At 41.7% G+C, this 17,813-nt stretch overlaps 1 protein-coding gene and 1 long non-coding RNA gene across 9 annotated transcripts in view; both read left to right on the top strand.

The window, feature by feature from the left end:
• The first annotated feature begins 8,084 nt into the window (after window positions 1–8,084).
• The window catches only part of LOC119460512 (zinc finger protein 277-like), a 104,743-nt gene continuing 95,014 nt past the window's right edge, over window positions 8,085–17,813 (top strand). For 2 of the 8 annotated variants that reach the window (XM_049672301.1, XM_049672300.1), the window contains exons 1-9: window positions 8,089–8,128; window positions 8,185–8,251; window positions 8,342–8,528; window positions 8,606–8,700; window positions 8,773–8,855; window positions 8,950–9,041; window positions 9,108–9,172; window positions 9,242–9,287; window positions 9,383–9,515. In XM_049672301.1, coding sequence (XP_049528258.1) covers window positions 8,188–8,251; window positions 8,342–8,528; window positions 8,606–8,700; window positions 8,773–8,855; window positions 8,950–9,041; window positions 9,108–9,172; window positions 9,242–9,287; window positions 9,383–9,515 — 765 coding nt within the window. In that variant the 5' untranslated portion in view covers window positions 8,089–8,128; window positions 8,185–8,187. Of the gene's footprint in view, window positions 8,129–8,166; window positions 8,252–8,341; window positions 8,529–8,605; window positions 8,701–8,772; window positions 8,856–8,949; window positions 9,042–9,107; window positions 9,173–9,241; window positions 9,288–9,382; window positions 9,516–17,813 lie in introns of those variants that run through there. The other 6 variants (XM_049672304.1, XM_049672303.1, XM_049672302.1 and 3 more) reach the window with 6 other exon arrangements.
• Window positions 9,522–14,738, top strand: LOC125947492 (uncharacterized). The gene is made up of 4 exons (XR_007468336.1): window positions 9,522–11,751; window positions 12,008–13,159; window positions 13,288–13,415; window positions 13,663–14,738. It is a non-coding gene; the product is annotated as an uncharacterized LOC125947492 (long non-coding RNA).

The raw sequence follows: 17,813 nt of genomic DNA, 5'->3' as shown, positions 1-17,813 counted from the left end.
GTGGAAAACAGGGATGCAGACGAAATCAGCACTGGGCACATACCGAACTTTCAAGCAAGAAATTGCCAAAGAAAATATCTACGATAATTCTAGGGGAAGCTCTTTGTTGTTTGAAGCCAGGACGGGAGTACTGCGGACTAAGATGTACCGAGTCAAGTACCAAGGTATAGACACGTTGTGCTGTGCGTGTGGAGAAGAAGAGGAAACGGCTGAACACCTCATACTTTTCTGTAAGGGGCTTAACCCTACAGTGCAAGGCAACGGGGCTGATTTTTTCAAAGCATTGGGGTTTAGGGACAGTGAAGGCAAAATAGACTTTAAGCGGGTAGAAATAACCAAACAGAGGCTATCTGATTGGTGGATAAAATTAAGGCAGGGGTGAAACTTCACCCACCACAAAGTACAAATTATGTTAATAGCCACGGCTAGGTGGCGTATGCCACCGCCCGATTTAAAGGGTTCAGCCTCATCCATCCATCCATCCATCGTGGGCTTTTCGCGCTCGGGAAGCGCGCGGGAAGCGAGAGTCGTCTGCTACGCGCTGTAGTCTTTTGCGTTCATTTTGCACGCAAATCACTTAAACTCTATTTAACTTCAACAGTGTGGTGCTGCATGGAGGTTACCCATCTTTGAGCGTTTCTTTGTGCTTGGGCAGCAAGATAATGCAAAAAGTAACGTATAAAACTCATCAGCGCGGCCTAGCTCCGGTGCTAGAGTTCGGGAACGGTATTACGGTAACTGTGCGTGCGCAGAAACGCGCTAAATGAGCCCGCGCAAGGAAAGAACGTAAAAAAAGATGGGTACGCGGGCAATAGCACCATGCTTGCAAGAATAAGAGTAACGAAAAAAGTAAATTACTCGCGCAGTCAAGTGAAATACTTACGTGCGTGCATGTGACCGCTTCGCTCACCATTACGCGCTTTTCGCTCACGGTCAGTAGTGGTTTACAGCTATATGCATATGTAATTATCCGAATATTTTTTAGCCACGACAATATTTTATTATGAACATAGCAGAGTGAGAAGGTGTAAGGGAAGCAAAAGAAAGAGCAAAGACGGCCCTAACGCCGCAATATTGTTGGCTTATTTCGGTTCAGAGATTGCATACACAAACAATTCTTGCTGTACGCTATCTCTTCAATACAAACTTCGCGCATGATGCACCTGACGGTTCACCGTGAGCAAAGCTTTTTTCAAATTCAGACATTCGAAAGAAAAGCCATTCGATCCAGCCAATATAGCTAAACAAAAACATTTTTTTTCTACATTGAAATGAACAGATAGCTACTGCTGGCCTAGCCATTTACTAATTTGTTATGTAAACGATATTACTGCAATAGCCTTGTTTAAATAATCCGTGAATCCTCTCTGAAATTACCAACATCTAACTTCTCGTAATGTCATAGTTATTGCGTAACGTGCGATTTTTTACGTGAACTAACAAGCATTCATGGCGCGTGACGATGTTTTTGCTTGCATTATATTGAGTGGAAAATCGTCTTGAAAATTATTGTCTTTGATGCACTACAAATATCGCCATTGATTCTACATATCCCTAATATAGTTACCTTCAATAACAGCAAAAAATGAAAAGTTTATGTTCTGGTGATTTGTTGCCTCTTTCATTACGTAACTATATATAAGTACGTAGTTATTGATCAGTAAGTATGTTTGCTGTGTACGAACCAGCGAGCATGCGCAATAAATATTCCTAAATTTACTTTCATGTTAAAATTCGCTTAGTGTTTGCGCTCTTGCAACACAAGAAGGTGAAAGACGAGTTGCACATACGGAATCCATCATGTTCGTTTTCGGACGCTTGCTCGTAATTATGGAATGAGGCATACGTATACAATGTTGCACTGTTAGCGTTTCATTAATTTTGGTTTGTCTTGTTTTTTGCCGCGTATATTTCTCGCGTACCCTTTACCTATACACGCCATGCTATAGCTTAGTGGCTTTGGTAGGTTGTACTGCTAAGCTCGAGGAAGCGGGTTTGATTCCCGGCCACGGCGGCTTACATTTCGATGGAGGCGAAATGCATAAAACATCCGTGTACATAGATTTAGGAGCACGTTCGAGAACCCCAGGTGGTCGAAATTAACGGAGCCCTCCACTGCGGCGTCTCTCATGGCCATATTGTGATTTTTGGGTGTAAAACCCCAGAAATTATCATTACTATTATTACCCTTTACCTGTGCTCTCAGTTCTTCCTGATATATGGGTAAGTTCGACACATTGCGATCGAGATTGGCATTTAACACGTTTTTATCGTCACACTCACAGCATCATGCAGAGGGATTTCTGGCCGTCGTCATATGACCACACGTCATATTGTTATCGTTAATAGTGACGTGAGTGCAAGTATGTCAAGTTACTAATGTCATGACCCATCAGTCATCTTAGTCACACATTTGTGCCTTTCCACACTATACTTTGGTATATATACCAAGTGAACGACCCGCGAGAGTTACGCGGTTTGTATTTATTTTTGGTATTGCGGCATCGGCCAACAGACACATTCCGCTTCCCAAGAGCCCAGTTAAGGATTTCGCCCTAATAAAGAAACAACAGAACGTGGGATGCAGTCTTGTAAAGCAAATCGAATGCATGAAATAAAAGAAAGGAAACGATAGGGTGTAAAAGCGTTAGCATGAGCAAACCATATCTGCTACGTTCTCTTGGTTATTATCGCGATCTCCAGCCTATTTTCTTCTGCAGCACGTTCACGTTGCTCATTCCACGCATAACTAAATGAAGTAAGCGCGCGGAATGCGTTACTCAAACAGCCGCGTAAGCGCGGACCAAGCAAGCTAGAAAGAAATAAACAAAATAGCCGTATTCACAGCCGGCAAACGCGTTCTCTGTGCGGTGAGTCACTGCGGTATTACCTTGCGGTGACGTGGTACTTAATATATCACAAATTATCGTGATGTTGGCTAATATCAACCAAAATATCAGGCTCGTAGCAGACGCCCGCCGCCTTGGTGCGGCTTCCGCAGCGGAGAAAGCCCACGGGTCCGGTACAGCAGCGCCGCGGCGCGGGAGTTCACACAAAAAGGTCCTCGCTCCTCCCATGCATTCGCGCGGCGCTTTGGACACTCTCCCATATTCTAGGTCACTCTACTTTTGCTCCCTAAGGATCGCCTGGCAAGGGCTCTCTTCTGGACACTCATGGCTAGAGTGACCTAGAATATGGGAGAGTGTCCAAAGCGCCGGCTCCAGTGAGGGCCTTTTTCTGTGAACTGCCGCGCCGCGCCGCTGCTGCTCCGGACCCGTGGGCTTTTCGCGCTCGCGAAGCGCGCGGGAAGCGAGGGTCGTCTGCTACGCGCTGTAGTTTTTTGCGGTCATTTTCCACGCAAAGCACTTAAACTCTATTTAACTTCAACAGTGTGGTGCTGCATGGAGCTTACCCATCTTTGAGCGTTTCTTTGTGCTTGGCCAGCAAGATAATGCAAAAACTAAGGTATCAAACTCATCAGCGCGGCCTAGCTCCGGTGCTACAGTTCGGGAACGGTATCACGGTAACTGTGCGTGCGTAGAAACGCGCTAAATGAGCCCGCGCAAGAAAAGAACGTAAAAAAAAATAAACGTTATTCACATGGGTACGCGGGAAATAGCACCATGCCTGCAAGAATAAGAGTAACGAAAAAAGTAAATTACTCGCGCAGTAAAGTGAAATACTTACGTGCGTGCAGTGACCGCTTCGCTCAGCACTTCGCGCATTTCGCTCACGGTCAGTAGTGGTTTACAGCTATATGCGTATGTATTTATTCGATTATTTTTTAGCCACGACAATATTTTATTATGAACAGAGCAGAGTGAGAAGGTGTAAGGGAAGCAAGAGAAAGAGCAAAGACGGCCCTAAGGCCGCAATATTGTTAGCTTATTTCGCTTCAAAGATTGCGTTCACGAACAATTCTTGCTGTATACGCTATCTCTAAAATACAAACTTCGCGCACAATGTACCTTAAGGTTCACCGTGAGCGAAGCTTTTTCCAAATTCAGACATTCGAAAGAAAAGCCATTCGATCCAGCCAATATAGCTAAACAAATATATTTTTTCTACATTGAAATGAATAGTTAGCTACTAATGCCCTAGCCATTTGATAATTTGTTATGTAAAAGTTATTACTGCAATAGCCTTGTTTTAATAATCAGTGAATCCTCTCTGAAATTACCAACATGTAGCTTCTCACGATATCATAGTTATTGCGTAACGTGTGATTTTTTACGTAAACTAACAAGCATTCATGTCGCGTGACGATGTTCGTGCTTGCATTATATTGAGTAGAAAATCGTCTTGAAAATTACTGTCTTTGATGCACTACAAATATCGCTATTGATTCTACATAACCCTAAAATAATTACCTTCAACAACAGCATAAAATGAAAAGTTTATGTTGTGGTGATTTGTCGCCTCTTTCATTACGTAACTATAAGTACGTAGTTATTGATAAGTAAGAATGTTTGCTGTGTACGAACCAGCGAGCATACGCAATAAATATTCCTAAAGTTACTTTCATGTTCAAATTCGCTTAGTGTTGGCGCTCTTGCAACAGAAGAAGGCGAAAGACGAGTTGCACATACATAATCCATCATGTTCGTTTTCTGACGCTTGCTCGTAATTATGAAATGAGGCATACGTATACAATGTTGCACTGTTAGCGTTTCATTTATTTTGGTTGTCTTGCTTTTTGGCGCGTATATTTCTCGCGTACCCTTTACCTATACACGCCGTGGTATAACTTAGTGGCTTTGGTAGGTTTTACTGCTAAGCTCGAGGACGTGGGTTCGATTCCCGGCCACGGCAGCTTACATTTCGATGGAGGCGAAATGCATAAAGCACCCGTGTACATAGATTTAGGTGCACGTTAAACAACCCCAGGTTAAAGAACTCCACTGCGGCATCTCTCATAGCCATATTGTGATTTTTGGGTGTAAAACCCCAGAGAGAGAGAGAGAGAGAGAGATCACCGCCGACCCAGCACCAGTTAAGTATAAATTATCATTACTATTATTACCCTTTACCTATGCTCTCACTTCTTCATGTTATATGGGTAAGTTCGACACGTTGAGATCGAGATTGGCATTCATCACGTTGTTATCGTCACACCCACAGCATCAGAGAGATTTCTGGCCGTCGTCATATGACCACACGTCATACTGTTATCGTTAATCGTGACGTGAGTGCAAGTATGTAAAGTTACTAATGCCATGACCCATCAGTCATCTTAGTCACACATTTGTGCCTTTCCACACTATACTTTGGTATATATACCAAGTGAACGAGCCGCGAGAGTTACGCTGTTTGTATTTATTTTTGGTACCGCGGCATCGGCGAACAGACACATTAAGCTTCCCAAGAGCCCAGTTAAGGATTTCGCCTTAATAAAGAAACAACAGAGCGCGGGATGCAGTCTTCTAAAGCAAATCAAATGCATGAAATAAAAGAAACGATTGGGTGTAGAAGCGTTAGCATGAGCTAGCCATATCTGCTATGTTCTCTTGGTTGTTATCGTAGTCTCCAGCTAATTTTCTTCTGCAGCAGGTTCACGTTGCTAATTCCACGCATAACTAATTAAAGTAAGCGCGCGGAATGCGTTACTCAAACAGCCGCGTACGCGCGGACCAAGCGAGCTAGAAGGAAATAAACAAAATACCCATATTCACAGCAAGCAAACGCGTTCTCTGTGCGGTGAGTCACTGGATATTACATTGCGGTGACGTGGTACTTAATATACCCAAAATTATCGCGATGTTGGCTAATAGCAACCGAAATATCAGGCTCGTAGCAGACGCCCGCCGCCTTGGCGCGGCTTCCGCAGCGGAGAGAGCCCACGGGTCCGGTACAGCAGCGCCGCGGCGCGGGAGTTCACACAAAAAGGTCCTCGCTCCTCCCATGCATTCGCGCGGCGCTTTGGACACTCTCCCATATTCTAAGTTTCTAACCTAAGGCACACCAACATGGCTGCACTTCCGGCTTCAAAAAAGTGACGTCAAGGCTGGTCAAGGCCTCAACTAGAGTGTACTAGACAATGGTCGAGTGGGCCGAACGGCGCTCTCCCGCTGAGGCGCCGTGTGTGGAAAAATTGTGCGAGGGCGCTGCGAGCGAACTGGATTGGGGCGGAGACGCGCTCCGCGGCATATTCAACGTACTTTCGCTGCGGGCGCCGAGGCCAATTGCGCATAGTAGCTCTTAAAATAGTGATTTATTTCAACTGCAAATTTATGTTTGCACCATTTTGCCAAACATATATATTTTAGGCATGGATTATACAACGCGACGTCTTCAATTTTGCTGTCGTTGTCAAGCGCGTCGTCTGCTAGCAAGCACGCGTTCGCTACGCGGACGTTGGCGGACGCCCACTCTTTCTCGCAGAACGTCTGTGCAGTACATTATTTTTTATGTTTAGTTGCTTTGGTGCGCCCATGACTATTGACGGCAGGTACAAAATGTAGTTTTAGCCAGGTGAACTGCCGTTTTTACCACTAGCTGTTGTCTAAAAGTAACTGGTATCTCTGCAACATGAAGCTACGTAAGAAAATGTTATTGATATCGTGTCATTTTACGCACGCTTCTTGTTGGTGGATGTTGATCAGGGACAATCATCGAAGAAAACAGCATTAGAGTGAAATAAACTAGGTTTATTAACTGCGTAGCGCGAAGAATGACCAATGTATTTCTAGATAATTAAATCAAAGGGTACATAGACGAATTTAAACAAATTCTTTGGTTTTACGTGGCAAAACTACGACATCATTATAAGGCACCCGGTTTAGTTTTCACCACCTGGGTTCTTTAATGTACATCTAAATAGAAGTGCACGAGTCTTTTTCCATTTCGTTCCCATCGAATTCCGCGACCTGGATTGAACCCGCGAGTTCCAGTTTAGCAGCGCAATGCCGTATCCACTATATAGCCACTAATTAGGCTAGCGCGCAGGCTTTCTTTCTCTTCTATTTTTTTTTTCTTTTTTGAAGTACCGACTGGAAAAAAAATTCCACGTATGGGCTTACGGCCAAATATTAGCACATAGAATCACTAACTAAAACCATTTTCGGCGCTCGATCGCGGTCCGACTGCAATAAATGAGCGCGGAAACTTGAATGGGATGTTGCGCTGCAGTTTACTCTTAAAAAAAAAAAAAATCTATAACAATGCTTCCCGTAAATCTGAGTACAGGCGCCAGATGGGGCAGATATGCTTTACTTGTTTGAAGCGGCAAGCAAGAAGGTTACTTATGTTTCTTCATCTGCTTTTCGCAAGACCTACTGATGGAAAACTATATGCGCAACAATACGCACGACAGATACATGCTGCTTGAAGAACGCGAAAAACATTTGTTCTCCAAAGGGAACCGTACAATAACATAGTAGAATGAAAGCCGACACTGCGGCCGCAATGCACGCGCAATTACCGAGTGGCATTAAAAAAATAAAATAAAAAAGAGAAAGAAATGAATTTATTCTTAAGGCATAAATACATGTCATATGCAATTATGAACACCATTTGAGCGATCTGAACGCAAATACCAGCGCGCGAAGTAGTACGAATGATCCTGCCGAGCTGTATCGCCAGCAGTTTCCAACGGCGCGACCTTGATGCGGCCCAATCCAGTTCGCTCGCAGCGCCGCCACAATATTTTTCCACGTCGGGCGCCTCACTGCAAAGCATGCGCCGCCCCAGCCGCTCGTCCCACTCGACCGTATTCTAGTACACTCTAGCCTCAACTGTTTTGTTTCCTTCCTCCATGATGAGGATGAACGTTATTTTGCGTCTATAATGACAAAAAAAAACAATAGTATTACTACTCAAAAGTAGGATGTATAATTAGGAATAATAAATATGTACTCTTTGTCACAAAATAACACTTCGATAAGCGTGGGAGTATGTTTGTAGCATGGTTTGTAGCATGGTTTGTAGGTTGAAATTGCGCTTACTACGGCGCCTCTAGCGGGAGATGACGGAACTCACCGGGGCAATTTTTTTTGAAAACGCACTAGGCTTAGTTTATTAGCCGCGCCAGCCTGGTCGATTTTTTCGCCCTCTGTGGCCATTTGTTGAACTTGAGAGTGTGAGAGCTGTGTGAGAGCCGTGGCTAGTAGCCGGGTGAGTTGGTCTTTATCATAGAGTTTCATATTACTTCTATGGTTTTTTATTTAGAAACTCTATGGTCTTTATTCTATGGCGTCACTTCTAATGGCTGCTACAGCCATGGCTACAGCATCAGCTTCAGCTGCTCCGATCGGTGAGCCGAGCGCAGGGCGCAATGAACACCTATGAAAACTGCTATGTATTGCCTTTCAGTTGACGGAAGTGCTCTTTTGTCCGCTTTTAGAGCCGCTGTTTCTACCTGCGAGAAATCGAGGTAAAAAAGACCAAGAGACCACTGAAGTGGCCTGCATTTTCTGTGACATTGTGTTTCTTGTCGACAAGACGAGTAACTTCCAAAACTTGTTGACACACCTGCTAAATGCGCACAAGTTTGTCATCACCGATTTCACTGGCGTTGCTGATCCTCAAGGGTAATACTTCTGTCTCATAGGATCTCACGAGACTTCATGAACCCAGTTCCTGTGCTTACAGCGACTTTTCTTTCTAGATATTTTGCGTATTGGAAAGAGCGGTTTCGAGAGATTGCCGATATTAGAGAAGTATGCGTGGCGGTGAAGACTAACAGTGGCGAGAATGATGTCGGTGAGCGTAATCCTCTAGCTTTGAAAGTTTGAAAAAGATGCGTTTATAGATGGCAGATGCTTGTGTGTGCAGGAACGAGTGAATTCTACTTCTTGCTTTCTGATAAGCTACCCGAAGACGACGCCATTCGCAGGAAACTGCGCAAGTCAAAGCTGGTACGGTAGTTTTAATACAGTGTACTAGTAGTTATACTAAACACTGTTTATATTTGTCTAAAATGCAGTGAGTGCTATGTTTTCCAACATTTAGGATGATGTGCTGGCAAGTCAAGAACTTGAACGGTCTGACACGTCCTTCAAAAGGACCTGCCTTTTTTGCAAGCAGATTTTTACTGAAAATAGGTACGATAATTACCGTGTGTTGTGCATCACGCTTAATGCCTGTGAACATCAGTCTTTTGACCGCAGGGCTGCGCTTCTCAATCACATGGCTCATGACCACAACTTCAGTGTCGGAAGACCTGATAATTTAGGTAAAGTTTATCTTGGTGCCATTGCATTGTTGTACTGCACAGCTTGTTAAATTGCCCTTTCTTTTTTAGTGTATGTTGAAGAATTTCTTGACGTCTTAGAGGACAAGCTGAACAAGTGCGTAGAAGTTTAAAACAATATTTATGCTGTTATTTAGGAGGTATTTTCTGTAAGCAATGCTGTCATATATTGCTTTTTTCTTTTTCTCAAAGGCTGCTGTGCTTGTACTGTGAGAAGACGTTCAAAGACTGGCAGACGCTGAAAGAGCACATGCGGAAAAAACAGCACAAGAAGATAAATCCTCGGAATAGAGCTTATGACAAATACTATGTCATCAATTACACTGTGAGTATTCCTGCATGTTTTGAGTTGATTGCTTCTGGTTCAGCAGCCAATGCGAGGAAATCCCAAATGAGCTACTTGCAATAATAGAGACATTGAGGCTAGAGTAGGCTGCTGGAGCATCCTGTTTCTGCACATGTTCTTGAAATACATAGGGGCCCTAGCAAAAATTTCAATAAAAAAACTAATAGCCTAATAGCTTATTGACACTAATACAGTCTATTAGGTCTATTAGTATAATAGGTCTATTAGTCCTATTAGTGTTAGTGTAATAGGTCTATTGGTGTGATAGAAAATGTTGCAATGCGCCAGATACAGAATGAAAAACAGGTAAAATTGCTAGAAGTATTCATAAGCACAGCATGTATTTCTACAGATTCCTCTTTCGAGATCTTCGTCACGTCAGCAATCTTGATTGAGAGCTTTTCGTTGACTTCGACCAAAGGGACATACTTTTGAGGAAGTGGTTAAAAAAAACCTGGGCACATAAATACAAACATATAGAAACAGTTAAAAGCAGGGGTGCTAGTTCTACCACAAAACGTTTAAGCAGGCTATATTTGCTTCCAAATTAGAATAATGGGGCTCCACAATTACCAAACTAATTTTAGGACGGTGTGATATATGCTAGCTCAAAATGTTTATCATAATAAAAAATGTCGCCACTGACATGACAGGACAATTATAAAGCACACAAAATCAACATAAGATGTGTGTTCCATCGAAACTATAGGCAGATGTAAGGAGCTCTACACAGAAATCTTGCACAGCGTTGTTGGAAACAGGCATGTCATTGCTGCGACGCACACAGCAATCGGCCCGACGGCACTGTACAGAAATACTTACGTCCACCGTCAGGATATATATAAAAAAAAACACTTCATACTGTACTATAGAAGCATAAATAAGAAGTATAATTACCTCGAAATGGTAAATTGGCGCCGAGGAAAATGCTGCACATCGATGCATGCTGATAGATCCACAAAGCCGCGAAGGACAGGGGTTAAACAGTTGCCTTGCTTTGTTTTGAAGTTGCAACAGCAGCCATAGATAACACTATCCAAATATACTACTGCACGAATGAGATTGCGCAGACGTTAACACCAAGGGTTCCTTAAAAACATATTGTTCATTCACTAACATGCTCGCACGCCTCGCGTGACGCTTCGCCGTGACATGGCAGCCGCCATTGAACACGTGGTGTGCGCAACTACGGCCGACTACGGTCGCAGTTTTACATCCTTCTAGCCCGCCGTGTTCCCTTCTCTGTGATACTGCTCTTCGATGTCAATAAATATTACGGCCTTTTATATGCGGTATCAAGTTAGCAATCTACGCAACAAGTTTAACATTTACTTTATGCGCACTTCAACAGAAAATACGACACTGACGAAATTTCAGCGGCAAACAAATATGGTCGCTGCTATCACCGTAGCTGCTATTGCACCGTCGTTCGTAAGCTGACCGGGTACCGCGATTCTGCTTTGCAGATTACGGCTGGTTTGTCGTTTTTTTTCTTTTTCTTTTTTTCTTGGGAAAGTATTCGCTGTGCTGTAAATACTAGTGGTTTCCTCAACGACTCATCGCGACGAGGCTCAGTGAAGCAAAATTGACAAGACCATGTAGGCGCGCACGTGGCGTTTGTGTATGTTGCTGAAAGATGGCCAGTTTCACTATCTTAGTGTGCTGAAACTAATGCAAACGTGCGAACGCAATCTGCTGCACAGTTGTACAGCAGAATTTTTAATTATTCAGTGATTAATTAGAAACACCTCTTCATGCAGGCAAGTGGTCCGCTAGTCTAATTTTTCATCAACTTTCACCAGCAAACAAGAGCTGCAGAATCCAGCAATACATGTTGTATCAGTCCAGCAACAATCGGTATAAGGCCAATGGGACCTATTAGTCTAATAGAGAAACTAGTAGACATGCAACACTGTTTGTATAAGACTAATAAGTCTAATACACAGGGCCTATTGGTCTTATAGGTAAATCAGTACGACTAATAGAAATTTCTATTGGTCTAATACAAAACTTATACAAATAATACAAAACTGTATTAGACTAATAAGAACTTCTATTAGAATTTCTACTAGGGGGATAGTGGCAGGATGCTTTCTTTTTATTTAAGCGAACTACAATTTCTGTTATATATAATAGAGACATTGAGGCTAGAGTAGGCTACTGGAGCATCCTGTTTCTGCACATGTTCTTGAAATACATAGGGGGTACTGGCAAGGTGCTTTCTTTTTATTTAAGTGAACTACAATTTCTGTTATACATAATAGAGACATTGAGGCTAGAGTAGGCTACTGGAGCATCATGTTTCTGCACATGTTCTTGCAATACATAGGGGGTACTGGCAAGGTGCTTTCTTTTTATTTAAGTGAACTACAATTTCTGTTATATATAATAGAGACATTGAGGCTAGAGTAGGCTACTGGAGCATCCTGTTTCTGCACATGTTCTTGAAATACATAGGAGGTACTGGCAAGGTGCTTTCTTTTTATTTAAGTGAACTACAATTTCTGTTATATATAATAGAGACATTGAGGCTAGAGTAGGCTACTGGAGCATCCTGTTTCTGCACATGTTCTTGAAATACATAGGGGGTACTGGCAAGGTGCTTTCTTTTTATTTAAGTGAACTACAATTTCTGTTATATATAATAGAGACATTGAGGCTAGAGTAGGCTACTGGAGCATCCTGTTTCTGCACATGTTCTTGAAATACATAGGGGGTACTGGCAAGGTGCTTTCTTTTTATTTAAGTGAACTACAATTTCTGTTATATATAATAGAGACATTGAGGCTAGAGTAGGCTACTGGAGCATCCTGTTTCTGCAGATGTTCTTGAAATACATAGGGGGTACTGGCAAGGTGCTTTCTTTTTATTTAAGTGAACTACAATTTCTGTTATATATAATAGAGACATTGAGGCTAGAGTAGGCTACTGGAGCATCCTGTTTCTGCACATGTTCTTGAAATACATAGGGGGTACTGGCAAGGTGCTTTCTTTTTATTTAAGTGAACTACAATTTCTGTTATATATAATAGAGACATTGAGGCTAGAGTAGGCTACTGGAGCATCCTGTTTCTGCACATGTTCTTGAAATACATAGGGGGTACTGGCAAGGTGCTTTCTTTTTATTTAAGTGAACTACAATTTCTGTTATATATAATAGAGACATTGAGGCTAGAGTAGGCTACTGGAGCATCCTGTTTCTGCACATGTTCTTGAAATACATAGGGGGTACTGGCAAGGTGCTTTCTTTTTATTTAAGTGAACTACAATTTCTGTTATATATAATAGAGACATTGAGGCTAGAGTAGGCTACTGGAGCATCCTGTTTCTGCACATGTTCTTGAAATACATAGGGGGTACTGGCAAGGTGCTTTCTTTTTATTTAAGTGAACTACAATTTCTGTTATATATAATAGAGACATTGAGGCTAGAGTAGGCTACTGGAGCATCCTGTTTCTGCAGATGTTCTTGCAATACATAGGGGGTACTGGCAAGGTGCTTTCTTTTTATTTAAGCGAACTACAATTTCTGTTATGTATAATAGAGACATTGAGGCTAGAGTAGGCTACTGGAGCATCCTGTTTCTGCACATGTTCTTGAAATACATAGGGGGTACTGGCAAGGTGCTTTCTTTTTATTTAAGTGAACTACAATTTCTGTTATATATAATAGATACATTGAGGCTAGAGTAGGCTACTGGAGCATCCTGTTTCAGCACATGTTCTTGCAATACATAGGGGGTACTGGCAAGGTGCTTTCTTTTTATTTAAGTGAACTACAATTTCTGTTATATATAATAGAGACATTGAGGCTAGAGTAGGCTACTGGAGCATCCTGTTTCTGCACATGTTCTTGAAATACATAGGGGGTACTGGCAAGGTGCTTTCTTTTTATTTAAGTGAACTACAATTTATAACAGAGACATTGAGGCTAGAGTAGGCTACTGGAACATCCTGTTTCTGCAGATGTTCTTGCAATACATAGGGGGTACTGGCAAGGTGCTTTCTTTTTATTTAAGTGAACTACAATTTCTGTTATATATAATAGAGACATTGAGGTTAGAGTAGGCTACTGGAGCATCCTGTTTCTGCACATGTTCTTGCAATACATAGGGGGTACTGGCAAGGTGCTTTCTTTTTATTTAAGTGAACTACAATTTCTGTTATATATAATAGAGACATTGAGGCTAGAGTAGGCTACTGGAGCATCCTGTTTCTGCACATGTTCTTGCAATACATAGGGGGTACTGGCAAGGTGCTTTCTTTTTATTTAAGTGAACTACAATTTCTGTTATATATAATAGAGACATTGAGGCTAGAGTAGGCTACTGGAGCATCCTGTTTCTGCACATGTTCTTGAAATACATGGGTTCTGGCAGGATGCTTTCTTTTTATTTAAGTGAACTACAATTTCTGTTAAGATTTTGCCATGTTCCAATTCAATCTTGAGACTAGAACACATTTACTGTGCTCTTCATAGGTGCACCATTTAAATGCTTTATTGTGAAAGGGCCTGCAGGGTTATTGGTAGGCTCCAACGTTGCAACAAGTAGAACTGCAGCTAGATGTACTATGCTAGCTGAATCTTCAGGAGTTCTAATGGTGTGGGTGGGACAGATGTGACATCAGGTTTGGCTTCCACCTATGGCGAGTTGTATTTTCATCCACTTTCACTTTTTTATTTTTTATTTTATTTTCAATACTGTGAGCCCTTTCGGGCTGTTACAGGGTGGGATAATTCACAACACTAAGAGCGAATATACAAACAGCGTAACAAAAGTAACACAATGCAAACTGAAGGCAAAAATGTATAAACAGCATACAGTAGCATAAACAAAACAGCAGCAGAAACAGCGCAGTACAACGCCAAATAACATTGAATTTAAACTTTAAACATATAATGATTCTAGGTTTCTTTCAAAACTCGCAAGCGAATTCATACCGTCAAATATTTCTGAGTTAACTTTGTTCCACTCTTCTATTGTTTTGACCAGAAACGAATGCTTGTAAACATCAACTCTAGGCACATAAGGTCTAACAACGTATAGGTTATTATTATTTGTGCATTTCGATTAAACATTAGAGTTAATTTCCCATTTACTTTCTCGGGCCTCATGGCCTGTAGGCTTAAGGTTGTTTTGACTAACAAAAATTGTCCCCATATATAAAGAAACAGTGGCGTAGCCAGAAATTTTGTTGGAGGGGGGGGGGGGGGGGGCTCGCATTGCAGCGCGGTCTCCTCCTTACAGAATTGTCGAGGGATCAAATGCATAAATAACTGCATTGCCAATGCCATTGCATATTAGATGCTGCAAATGAATTCTTGAACGCTACGCACTGTCAAGACAAGTAAAATGTGCATTTTTTTCATAAAAGCATATATATTTGTATGTCCCAAAAATGTGGAAGAAACAACTGATATCAATGCTCCCATGTTTTTGTCTATTTATTAAGTAAAGAAAATATAACGTAAACTTCAGAACTATATCAGTTTGAAACGAGCAAAGCAGTGCATGCAGCTGATATGAAAAACGTAAAGGCCATGAAATGAACAGGTTGAGGAGAAATATTTTATGAATCTTTGTCATTCAAGAACCTTGTTTACATTTTTGTACATATGCAATGGCCAGAGAAAAACCTCAACGACGCTGTCCTTCATTCCGATGTATTTATTTATTTATTTATTTATTTATTTACCCTCAAGGCCAAATGCATTACAGAGGGGGGGAGGGGGGGGGGAATACAAACAAATACAACAGCAAGATACAGTGAGTTATAATAACAATTTCGAACAGGCATGTACTTAAGTAACAGTTGTTAGTGCTTCGCGAAAACGTTGGTTATCAATGATTGACACAATGTCAGCAGGAAGGTGGTTCCACTCGATTGCTGTGTGCGGAAGGAAGGACTTAGAAAATGTTTTCGTTTTACAAAATGGAATACCTACCTTGTAGCGATGGATCAATGCGATGGGACATATATTGTGGTGATAGAATAAGTATGTCGTGAAGAAAGGTATAGTAGTATATGCTATGAAATAAATTCAAGCAGCTAACTTTACGACGGCCTGGTAGAGACGGAAGCAAAAGGCTGGCTTTGATGGCTGTTATGCTAGCAGTGCGATTGTAGTTGGAGAGAATGAAACGAGTCGAGTTATTCTGAACAAGTTCCAGGGCAGTGATTAATTTTACATGCATAGGATCCCATGCAGAAGCAGCATATTTAAGCTTTGGTCGTAAAAGTTTTGTAAAGTATTAGTTTAACTGAAGAAGGGAACGGTGGAAAAGTTGCAACGTAAGTATCCTAGCATACGGTTAGCATTGTTAATAATGTATTCTGTGTGCACTGTCCAATTTAAATTACATGATATATGAACACCTAGGTATTTAAAGATGATACGGATTCTAATGGAACACTGTTCAAAAGATAAATAGGAGGAGTGTTAGTGTTTCGGGCAAATCGCATATCCTTGCATTTTTTGGCATTTAGTTCCATTTGCCATGTTTTACACCAATTGGATAGAGCCACGATGTCTGATTGAAGAGTGTTAATATCCCTATCAGTATTAATTTCACAAAAAATTACACAGTCGTCAGCGAAAAGAAAGATGTCAAAGGAAACAACGGAAGGCAGATCATTTATGTAAATTAAGAACAGAAGGGGTCCAAGGACGGACACCTGAGGAACGCCGGAATGTACGTCCATAAACGATGAGTTATGATCATTAGCACTAACAAATTGTAATCGGTTAAGAAGAAAGGATTCAATCCACTTAAAAAGGTTAGGATCAAGGTTAAGAAAACTTAGCTTGTGAAGTAGTAGCTGATGACACACTTTGTCGAATGCCTTCGAGAAGTCCTAGAATATGCAGTCAGCGAAGGATGATTCATCAAGAATATGGTGCAATTTATGAGTGAAAGACAAGAGCTGAGTTTCACGTGAGTATGTTTTACGAAAACCATGTTGTGATGGCGTGAAAAATGCATTATCTTCGAGAAAACTAACTAATGGCTTAAATATTACATGCTCAAGTAGTTTGCAGCATGTGCTAGTAAGTGAAATGGGGCGGTAATTAAGCGGGGGTGAAGTTTTACTGCCCGACTTGTGGAGCGGAACCACCTTCCCAATCTTCCTATCTGTAGGAAGGCTAGATGTGTGAAGAGATTGCTGGAAAATCTTGGTTAGTATAATAGAACTATAGGCTGAAGTACTTCTCAAAAATTTAGTACATATACAATCATAACCAGGAGATGCACTTCTTTTAATTAGTTTAGCAACACCTGATACATCAACAAAACGGGATACATAAATGAAAAATCCACATGATACAGATTTGGTAGTTGCACGTTTGAAACAGGGCAAAGGTTTTGAACAAACACATCATTTAATTGTGCAGGAGCAGCTGTTATCCGTCGTATATTGTGAGTAATTGCACCGAAATCATAGTCTCAACAGAGAGTACATATAAAAAGCAGGACTTCTGCGAAATATACATGAAAAATGTGAAAATGCAATGGAATATACAAATGCAAAGATACACCTTGGTGGTATTACGGATGGTACAATTACAGAAAAGTCCTTTGACATTAGAGAGTTTTAGCTTGTCCGGTAATCGGGTCGAAGCGGGCGGTCGGGGCGTTGGGGCGTGTTAGCGGAACCGTAAAAGTGAGCGGCCTGTATGGTGCTGTCACCTGGTGGCGCAGAGCTCAAACTGACAAAAACAACTAATATTGCAGTAACCAAGTGTATTCTACTTCGCTGCTGATGTAAATTTTCGGCAGCAACACGATTACGCCACTGCCGAAAATTTACACCAGCAGCGAAGTAGAATACGCTTGGCTACTGCAATATTAGCTGTTTTTGTCAGTTTGAGCTTTGCGCCACCAGGTGACAGCACCATACAGGCCGCTCACTTTTACGGTTCTGCTAACACGCGCCAATGCCCCGACCGCCCGCTTCTACCCGATTACCGGACAAGCTAAACCTCTCTATTGTCTGTGGTTTTCGAACTGTTGGTGTAACTGTACTAATACGTGGTCCATGAATGGAATGAACGCAGTTTTATCAAAAAATATTCCTCAGCATTTTTTGATGCAACGCTCCCACGATCCTGCTGTCGGACACCGGTTCGTCGGCTGGTGATTTCCACATCCAGTTTTCTTGCCAGTTCCTGTACTTGTGCAAAGATTTTTGAGAATGAAGCAGTCACATTCTTGCGGTCATTTTCGATCACCTGCTGTACCCAGTGTTGTACGGAACGGTGTTCCTGGAACTAGTT

Source organism: Dermacentor silvarum, chromosome 8, assembly GCF_013339745.2.
Source record: "Dermacentor silvarum isolate Dsil-2018 chromosome 8, BIME_Dsil_1.4, whole genome shotgun sequence".
Lineage (NCBI taxonomy): Eukaryota > Metazoa > Arthropoda > Arachnida > Ixodida > Ixodidae > Dermacentor > Dermacentor silvarum.
Note: the sequence above shows the minus strand (reverse complement) of the source record. Positions and strands in the feature narration are given on the sequence as shown.